This window comes from Cyprinodon variegatus, unplaced genomic scaffold (assembly GCF_000732505.1).
Source record: "Cyprinodon variegatus isolate N-32 unplaced genomic scaffold, C_variegatus-1.0 Scaffold1008, whole genome shotgun sequence".
Lineage (NCBI taxonomy): Eukaryota > Metazoa > Chordata > Actinopteri > Cyprinodontiformes > Cyprinodontidae > Cyprinodon > Cyprinodon variegatus.
In genome coordinates, this window is record NW_015151461.1 from 261646 (window position 1) to 272405 (window position 10760).

General features: G+C 46.1%; 1 protein-coding gene across 1 annotated transcript in view; it reads right to left on the minus strand.

The window, feature by feature from the left end:
* LOC107100775 (lysine-specific demethylase 6A-like) overlaps nucleotides 1–10760 on the minus strand; it is a 48132-nt gene that overhangs the window by 27594 nt on the left and 9778 nt on the right. The window contains exons 3-6 of the mRNA XM_015399409.1: nucleotides 8552–8660; nucleotides 8403–8452; nucleotides 4303–4361; nucleotides 1757–1877 (exon numbers count right to left, since the gene is read on the minus strand). Of these exons, the coding sequence (XP_015254895.1) occupies nucleotides 1757–1877; nucleotides 4303–4361; nucleotides 8403–8452; nucleotides 8552–8660 (339 nt within the window). The remainder of the gene's footprint in view (nucleotides 1–1756; nucleotides 1878–4302; nucleotides 4362–8402; nucleotides 8453–8551; nucleotides 8661–10760) is intronic.

Sequence of the window (10760 nt, forward strand, 5' to 3'; positions counted from 1 at the left end):
TCTAGCAAACCTGCCGGACTACTTTCGGCTTGACCAAAGCTGGACGAGAACTCTGCTCACAGGACGCTGCAAGGGGTAAGTCAGTGTGATTGCATGACACTGGTGATGGGGATGCCATACAGATTCATGTCAAAAATACCGAACTATCCCTTTAAGAGCGCGTCAACTAAGCGTTGATTTCATGTCAATATGATCCATTCAGCAACTTGTCCAATTCTAGCTGGTGCTCATCGCTTTGTTCCCATTGGCTGCTGAGCAGTAGAGTATGGCAGGCCAATTTGACATTTATTAGCTTGACTGAATATGTAATCCAGACGTCTCACATGCATTTATTGGTCCAAATGAACATTACAGATATCTGAAATGTAATTTTTACTAAAAATGACATTTCTCATTCATGTGTATTGGGCTTTTATCTAAAATAAAAATTCTACATCTAAAAATGAATTGTGACCAGGATGAACTCTAATTTCCTATCTTCATAAAAACTGCTAGATATCAGAAATGAACATTACAGATATCCAGAAATCCAATTCTTGACATCAAAAATATATTTCTGCTAGTGGAAATATTGTTACAGATATCAACTACTTGTATAAAAAGTTAAATTAGAACTCCAGATATCTCAGTTTTAACGCCTATCTAAAATTTTCTTTTAACATAAAATAGTTATAACTATATATAGAGGAAGAAATGCATTTCAGGCATCTGGATTACATATTAATTCAAGCTAAGAAATGTCAAAATGGCCTGCCATACTCTACTGCTCAGCAGCCAATGGGAAATAAGCGTCGAGCATCAGCTCAAAGTGGCTGAATGGATCATATTCACGTGAAATCAACGCGTATTTAATGCGTCAACTATGTGTGACAGATTGAAACAATGCGCAAAACAGCTGTTATTGACGCGTTTTCTACGTGTTAGAAATGAGTAACTGAACCAAATGGCTTCCATATTGACTCAGTGGGTCATATTTTGGATGTGAAGGAATCCTGGCTTCTCTACGGCGTGAACGGGCAGCATGTCCATCCCTATATGAACCGGCTCGCCATCTGCCTCCACCCGCTCTGCACCTCTTGTTTTCAGTATATTCAGAGACACTTTTATCCAGGCGACTTACAAAGCAGGCATTAGCGTAAAGGGTCTTGCCTGAGGACCCACCCTGGCAGTTCATGCCCCCCCCCAGTGGGGATAGAAACCCAGGCTCCCGTTTGAAGGACGGGTGACTTAAGACCTGAGCTAGCCAGCTGGTTTCTCATTAAACCGGATTAGTATTTGGAACGAATATTTTGATTGGAAGAAAAAAAAGCAGAGCGTGATTGGCTGATGGTGTGCTTCATCAGCCAATCACAGAGCTACGAAGCATAGAAAGAGCAGGTTAACCACAGCCTGGTCTGAAGAGGAGTTCAGAGAGTCATCCTGTGACGGAGCAATCGGACCAAAACAAAGCCATGGATCAGAACCCAACCATGAGTCTAAACCAGTTCCCTGCTGTCTGCATAGATCCGCCTCCCGAGGTTCAATAAGGAAACTAATCCTGAAGAACAACAGACATCAAATCATTCCATGGTCAGACTCCGATTCAAATGCAGACCAGTGAAAACAGAGTCCAGCAAAGCCAGCCTCTCCTGTCTCATAATGACTCTGCAGCCAAGCCATGCTGGTCTGGGTTGACGGATCTACGCAGTACGTGTAGAAGACAACACATCCTTCCTAACCTGTGGAACATGGGAACCAAACAGCTGACAGACGTTACCTTCACGCTGGACTCGTAGTCTGTGTTGACCTTAAACATGAGTCCCAGTCTCAGGTGAATTTCTTTCGCTCGGGAAAACGTTGGGTCGATGTAGAGCACCTCTTGGAAGGCCTTAATAGCCCTGAGAGACAAAGAGAAAAACAGAAACTGAAATGTGACGCATGATTCAGCTCTCAGAGTATTTAACAGAATGAGCTAAAGCATTTAAATATGTTTAGAAAGCAGCTAAAGCCTGAGGCAGGGAGGTGTTTACTGCCAGTTACCGTACGGTATAACCATCAGAGAAAGATGCTAACCATCTCGGTTATGCTAAGGTAGCGCTGAGACAGGAAAGGCCTGGTTACCCAGGAAAGGAAGACTGGAAATCGACCTGAGATGACAGGATGTGAGTTGGAGCTATAGAAATAAACTGAATAGAATTTAGAACATGTAAAAATGTAAGCAGTGCAGCAGTTTGTGCCTGAAAGCCTGTAAATATGAGGCCATTTTCAGCAAGCAGAGAAGATCAACGTTATCCAGGAGGACAGCGGGGATTGGGACCCGGTTCTTCTACCTCAGCATGAATCCAGTCATTTCCTGCCCAGCCCTCAGCAACGCTCAACAGCTCAGCCCCCTTACTGTGTCACCATGGCAACAGCAGCAAATGCATGTCAGTCCCAGGACTGAACTCAGTACCCCCAGCTCCTCCCCCTTCAGCCCCCTCCTCCTCAGACAGCAGCACAGAGAGATGAGCGCGCTGCCGTCCTCGCTTTAGATGCAGCCTGGCTCAGACGGTGAAAGCTAACGAAGCTAATGCTACGTTTGCCTCACTGGCCACCGTTAGGCCTCAGCTTAGGCCAACGTTAGGCCTGAGCTTAGGCCAACGTTAGGCCTCAGCTTAGGCCAACGTTAGGCCTCAGCTTAGGCCAACGTTAGGCCTCAGCTTAGGCCAACGTTAGGCCTCAGCTTAGGCCTCAGCTTAGGCCTCATAGATTAAATACTGGGTAAAGGTGAAGACCTTCACATGTTCAGAGTGAAGGGGTGTCCCACAGCTCAGCTGGCCTTCTGGCCTTAGACCCAGACTGACGTAAGCTGTGGGCAGAGGACCACCAGCAGGGCTGCAGACGGAGACATCAACTCTGCAGATCAGTTAAACAGGGTTTCATCCAGGTTTAAGTCTATTAACTGTCATATATATGAATAAGTCGCCATGAAAGGACAGCCCAACCCAGTGTTTACATTTCACTCTGCAAACAGCAACATATTAAAAACTGAAATAAATGACATGCAAACTGTTTTTAATCAACCGTTATTTGAAGATAAGGTCTATTTTTATCCATTGGCTCCTGGACATCATGCTGACTCCTCTGCTGCGGAGGTGCTAACCCTGCTTTGCCCTCCTACCTCCTTTCCTTTAGCCACGCCCCTCTTTCCGCCTGCAGTATTTTTTGATCAGTCTCTATAACACAGAGGTTTTATTATATTTCAGGGAATGAAATTCTGTTATTTGCTGTTGTTTCTCAAATAAAATGCATAACGATATTACAGCTGTCATTGATTTATTTCAAATCTGAAACATTGTCTAGCCTGTAAGGTGAAAATAATTAATCAAATCGTATCATGGCGTATTCTTGAGTATAAAAAATAATACAATTGTTGGATCAGGAAATTGATACTGAATCGAATCGCCATGCTGATTTACACTCCCAGTTACAGGTATGAGGAGCACTTGAACGCATCACAGATGCAGCTGTTGGGAAATCTGACGGTTCCAGCGTGCTGTCCCTCTGAGGGGAGGGTTTTCAGCACCTGAGCTCCACCTGTTATTGCCGGGTTAGTTGGGTCGACTGCAGCTTCTTTAGCTTCTTTCAGCAGAGCGCGTTTAATCTACGACTCCTCCATCTGTGTCACTAGGCCACTCAGCGCCACCTTGGACCAGAACATTCTGCAGCAACCGGCCAAGAGGAACGACCACCCCAGTAAATATCTGACCCCTCCCACTTTGTTCACCAACACATGAGAATCCATCCTGTCGCGCTTCCACCTCAGCCAATCAGGCTGCAGCGCTAAGGTTTAATGCTACGCTCAGACTGCAGGCAGCAGAAGCATCTGGACTCACTTTACTGGACGGCAGACCTTAACCTGGACCGTCTGAACATAGCAGAGGCAGAATGCAGCTCAGACCAAAGAGAGCTGCTGAGCCGAAGCTGAACATCATCATCATGGAGAGCAGGAAGCCTTTGAACCTCTCCTGATTGGCTAAAACCAAATGTCAGTGGGTGGGCTCTAGGTGTGGCTTCATCCAATCAGCTCAGAGGTTTGCTGAATGTTGGATAGCAGCAGGTCCAGACTGATCTACTGGTTACCAGCCTGGGTTGGCAGGTCAGTAAACATCCGTCCAGTTTTCTCTGGATCTGTGTGAAACTAGCAGATCTGCTGAGCAGAGAAGGAGCCTCACAGCAGAGGAGCAAAGCTTAGAAATCCTCAGATGTTTCCAGTGATCCAGGTTAGCAGAGGAAGGAAAACAGAAGGAAAAGATGCGTGTGCTCAGCAGGGGAACCACTCACCACTGAAAGGCGCTGTAATGGAAGTAAACCATTCCAAGGCCGTAGAGAAAGGCAGCATTCTGGGAAAACAAACAAGACATCATCAGAAAATCCTCCATCTACTAGATCAGCCTGTTAAAATGTTCACAGGACACATCTGGGTCAGAACCTCTGAGCTTTTCTAACATCCACCACCGGATCCCAGCTGAGCTGCATGGCTCAGCAGGAGGAAGGATCTGCTCTGATCAGCGGATGTTCATTAACCTTCTCCTTTCATCTAAATGGGATTAGCTCCTCTGAACAGTTTGTTTATTCTGGTAAATCGCCATAGAAACAGAAGCTGACCATGATGTTCTGATGTTGATCTTCTGGGGCTAGAAGCTCCTTTTTATTCACGGTTTTAGTGAATTAGAGGCTGAAACTGTTCCCACCGTTCATGGCGTGACCAGTTTATGTCCTCAGGCCTTACGGTGGACTGAACCCCCCCCGTAACAGCAGCACCGCTGCAGGTACCGGATCTGCTCGGGGCCACGCCCCTTTTTATGACCTCATCATATGGCTACTCCACTCGGACAAACTGTATCGCACACGTTTCTTATGGATCAAATCTCTTTTGGAGTCTCATCATATTATTCCCTATATTTGCTAATATCTCACATTTCATGGGATCTAAAGCAGCTGAAAGTAGAAAACAATGATTGTCAGACTGGAAGCAAAGTGCTGCCCTCTAAAGGCTGATTTATACTTTGAAACCAGGTGATCTGCGTGTTTCTCGCCGTGAACGCAAACACATCCTCGCCCCTCTGCTGACAGCGCCGCCGACAGGAGGCCGGCTTGTTGTGTTTTTATCACCGCAGTTGCGGAAAAAAACTCGTGAAGTTTGACCCGCTAGCAGAGCGAGGAGCGCGACAACGCTGGGACCCTTTTTCCACCTGGATCCCCGCTCTTTTTGGCCCTCATGTCCCTCCGTGGTCGGACTAAACTCGCCCCACTTCCTCGCCGCCTCGGCCGTATCTAGACCCACAGCGTGTAGCACAGACCACGCTTCAATATTGAGCATAAATCAAAAATGTCTGCATCAGGCTCACTGCGACCGCCTGCTGCAGCAGGATAAGCAGGCCTTCAGACAGACTGAGCTCTGATATTTAACCAGGAGACACTAAAAGTTTAATTTATTTTTTATTCAGCTCTGAGGGCAGAAGAGGACATCTTAAAAATAAAACAATTATTCTACTTTAAATCAAAATTAGTCTAGCTTAATATGGCTAACTGAGCGAGCTAAAAGAGGCTAACCTGCTAGCTGCTTAGCACAGCTAGCCACAGCGCTACCCAGCTCTTCATATCAGGGTCTAACAGTTACTTTGTTTATCAGTTTTGTGATCAATCAGATCAAACGTCATCGGTCATTAGACGCGCTAACGCTACAGATGCTCCAGACTCGGCACGCTGACGCTGCATGACGTTATCGTTGTCCTGGCAACCATGATGCTTTACATCATGTGGCAACGTTCAGCAGATCGTGTAGCGTAGCATCGCCGGCATGAAGCAGGACCCCAGCAGATCTGGTAGCTACAGCGGAAATCCCAGTATGAAAGTGGGAGGGGTAGAACTGGACTGACTGGGTCAGAGACCAGCAGCATGGCGGCGGCCCCACTGAGAGCCTGGCCCTCCATGCGGAGTCTCTGCTGGAAGCCTGCGTTTATCAGGAGAACATTTCAGCAACTTAAAAACCATTTAAGCCCTGAACACATCGGCTGCGTACGACTTTTTAATCTCTGATCCGATTTTTTTCCTCATCACACCGACTGCGTATAGAGGGGCTCCGACTAGGCGGGGTGAGCAGATCTATGCAGATTATTTTGCTATAAACACATTAAAACTATTTCCCATATTTCACTGGAACAGATTATGAAAAGATAAAAATAATGAAAAACCAGGGTGAGCTTTGGTGGCGCAGTGGTTAGCGCACATGACCCATGCATGGAGGCCTTAAGCTGCGTTCACGCCGCAAGCAGCAGAGGCAGCAGGAGCAGCGAGATGACATGCAAAGCCAACGGTTGACGCGCCGCAAACGCAGCAGCTGCTGGGGTTGGAGAACGTAACTTTAGCTGCTGGACATCAACCAATGAGAGAAGCTGATCTGGGAGCTGGCAGGGAGTCAGACGCAGCACTGCTGATGCAGAGCGCTATGATCACTCCTCTGAAACAGTTTATTAAAGCCTAAATTAACTTCAAATGTAGAAACCTGCCGGCAGAATATGTTGGCTTTTATTATCCTGCTGCCTGCAGGATGGATTACGGACATAGAACCGCTTCTCTCACCCCCCCCCTTCCTGTCAGCCTACTGTAAAATAAATAAATAAATGAAAAACCACCTGTGCGTTCTATAAAGCAAAGCTCTACTTAATGAGTCTGTGCAGCATCTAGAACCAGAACAGATAGAGAATGTTAATCTATTTAAAACATAATGATAATCTACGTGTAAAGAAAAGAAATAAAAAATTGCAGCAATAAACTGTGGGACGGTTTCCATGGTGACGGAGAGGTGATTCTCAGAGAGATCTGGAAGTTTATCCAGTTTTTCTTTCTTTTTTCCATAAAGAGGAGAGAGAGATACGCTGCGCTGACCTGCTCTGTCTGCTCCTCCTCATTCTGGAGGATCACTACTTTATCCGTTTCTGTCCTCCTGATCTCCCATCATGGGGAAACTTTTCTATTTTAATGTTTTTGCTCCAGTCGGTCCTGCTCACTATAAACGCGATGTGTGACTCCAAACTGACTCTTTCTCCGTCAGATTAACAGATTTTATTTTTTATTTTCTCCCAAAGCAGATCTGTTTTACTTTCTAAAAAAATGCTTTTACTAAACTATTGGACCCACAGAATCCACTTTTTTCACAATCAGTGTTTATAACGAAATGTAACACTTATAAACCTACAATAACATAAAAATCTATTGAAAAAAAAAAAAGTGAACCTGCTGCTTTTCAAAGCTAAAATCAGCCCCAGTGGATTTTCTGAGCTGCATCTCGTTTAGTTTTCTGGCCTTAGGCTTTGTAATAAAACTAAATCAGCGTCCAAACTTCAAAAATAGCTTTATATAATCCAGCCATGTCTAGCTTTATTTGAAACCTATTTCATTGGCTATAAAGGCAAGCAGCCCTCATGGTCTCAGCCAATAACAGCAGGAATCTATGAGGCGTAATATCGCTCTACTCGCTGCGTCACTGACTGACAGGCAGGGGGCGCTAGTGAGATTTCAGCGACAGTCCCCGACTAAAATCGAATCCTATAAAGATGCAGATGGTCTGAACATGCTTCTGTCTAGTAGGCATGAAAAGAACCATAACAAACAAAAAGCTGAGGGAATAAGTATTAGGAGGAGCATTAGCTATGACCAGCTAACCTTTCTGATGTCAACAACCAGACATTATGGGCGATTTTCTCCTCATGGAATATTTTTATTACTAATATGCTGGATTATTTTTAATCTGTGGACCCTTATGGATGAATGGAGTAGAAACAATTGAAGACTGGATTTATAAAACAGCTTCTGGACGCCTTCAAAGGGACGTAGCTCTGGCTGCTTTGTTTGTTTCCATGTTAACTTGCTGCTATATCTGTATTAACTGTGCTTTGCTGCTCGCTGTGTCCATAAAATGAACTTGGTGGTTGAATTATGGAGAATCTAAGCTTTGGAATTTTCTGAGTTATTAGTTGTTAAAGCTGTAAATCAGTCGCCGGCGATCAGGTGAGTTTGGAGAGTTAGAAACTGTTTAGTATCAATTTATTTCAAGGAGAAGTGGAGTTTAACACTAAAGTTAAAGTTTCCTCCCTCACCTCTCTCATTAATGAGCTTTCTGCTAGAAGAGCTTGATGGAAACATTTGATTCAACTCGCTAACTGTTGCTAAAAAGGAGGAATAAAGCTCTCCTCCTGCTGACGGATGAAGGCGGACATGACGGTGAATATGCTTTGATCCTGCTGGTGTAACAGATGGACAGGAGCACAGGCTCTGGCTGCTTTGAGTGGGGGGGGGGGGTTAATCGATAAAAACACTGAAGCAGGTGAAGCAGCACATCTGATAAACAGCATCTCATTCAGAAAGTGAATAAAACTCACCTTCCAGTAATCCGACTGTAAACTGAAGTACCTCTGGTAAGCAGATAACGCTGAGGAAGGAAAACAGAAATAAACATTTTAAATTCTACATCTCTGCTTTCTGAGGCAGCTATGGAGGTAGAACATGGAGGACATGGAGCAGCTCTGACCTTTAGGATAGTCCTCCAGCAGCAGGTTGAAGTGGCCGAGCCGGCAGAAGATGTCAGGGTCCACCTTCCCCTCCGCCTTCAGGATGAGGCCGTCATAGCAGCTAACGGCCTGAAGCCAACATCAGAGAGAGAGAGAGAGAGAGAGAGAGCGAGCATCAGATCCACACCCTGGAATCACTTAGAGCTGCTTTGCATAAAACCTGCTGGATGCCAAATATGGCCACCGAGTCAGGATCTAAACAATCAGTAAACAAATGAGGCCGGCGGCGCCGTGCTGCCGCCACAGAGGACCGCCATGCTGCCGCCACAGAGGACCGCCATGCTGCCGCCACAGAGGACCGCCATGCTGCCGCCACAGAGGACCGCCATGCTGCCGCCACAGAGGACCGCCATGCTGCCGCCACAGAGGACCGCCATGCTGCCGCCACAGAGGACCGCCATGCTGCCGCCACAGAGGACCGCCATGCTGCCGCCACAGAGGACCGCCATGCTGCCGCCACAGAGGACCGCCATGCTGCCGCCACAGAGGACCGCCATGCTGCCGCCACAGAGGACCGCCATGCTGCGTCTGAACAGGAACAAACATTAATGGTGGAAGCAGGCCGAGGGAGACGCCACTGAGGCCCTGATGCAGACCAGCCATCGTTAGCTTTCAGTTCACACTGCATGTTTAGCTGGAAATAAACACAAACAGCACCACAGTGGGGCCCTTTAGACGGGGCCCCTCCCCGCTTTAGACGGCCTGACCTGGTGGCCCTGGTCTCAGAGACCCGGACGCCGGGTCCCATGACAGAACAGCTGAACTGCTGAGGCGTCAGCCTGATCAAACCATGTTTCAGTCCCAAAAGCTCAAATAAAAAGGTTATTTTTCAGTAAAACTGAACCAAAGTCTCTTTAAGGCAACTCAAAGTTCTTATTTCTGCTCTGCTTTCAGTCTTTTCTACATAATGAGTCCAGAATGCAGTCTGTAGAGATGTCTGAACACTGGTATTTGTTTACTTGATGGTCTAGTTTTACCAAAAAAGTTCTTTAAAACACAAAAACATACAAAGGAACAAACAACCTTAACTAAACCTAAAGACCATAACCCTAATCAGATCCTCCCACTGGTGGAGGGGAACCTTGAACCTGAGGACCGTGTATTAAATAGGACTTGATGGCGGCGCCCCGCCCCCGCTACCATTAGGTCCCAAAGCTCCGTCGTTCTGTCCTCCATCATCAGTATCTCAGTGAGATGATGTCAGCCTGTTAGTTTCTGATGTTCCAGCTTCTGATAGGAACCTGATAGCATCAGAACTAATCATACATCCTTTGGTTTCCCTCCTTTGGTCCTGAAACTCCCTGTGGAACAGCGGGAAAAGCGCATCATCTCATCCATTCCCGCTAATCCGGTTATTATAATGCTGAAAATTCTCTCTCAAGACCTCATGGTGATTTTTAGCTACTAATGAGGACGTTTCCAGATTTATACAAAGAACAACATCTTTGCGACTCACTGCTGAGCGCTCTTTGGTTTTTTTCTTCTTCTCTTAGAGAACAGTTTAGTTTTTGGCAAGCAAACCATTGGTTACCAGATTAAATGTCTTTAACCATTAAAATATTCCAGATTTATATCTCTGGCTAAAACGCTAATCTCTGGTCGATTCAACAGAGGAACCAGCCTTAAAAAATGGAAAGTGATGCGGGGACTGATCCAGATACCGCCGATCCTCCAACAGGCGTCAATATAAGCAGCTAAACGATCCGTTACAGCCTAAGATGCTACAGCTCCATCCCCGGTGAAACCAGCCGCTGCGTCTGTGAACCTACAGCTCTGCACTCGTTACCAAACCTTCACCACGCTCACGCCGTTCCTCCCACTGCAGCGGAAATAAGGAAACATGAGGCTGATTCAGCTAAGCTGCCATTATGGCCAAAGCTCGCCATGATGCGCACATGTAGAGGGAAGATGAAATAAAGGGGCTTCCTAAAACTGCTTAGTTTGTTACAGAAAACAAAATGGCCACGGCTAAATGTTGCACATGTATGAACTGATCTGAGGGAAGAATATATTAAGCAGCGCAGGAAAGTGAGATGTCCCCATCGGAATTTTAGGTCTCTGATCCCGATCTGATCTCTAAAAGGAGTAACAGAATGATTCTATAGGGTATCTGGTCCTTCAGGTCTCTAATAGGGTGATAGAATGATTCTATAGGGTATCTGGTCCTTC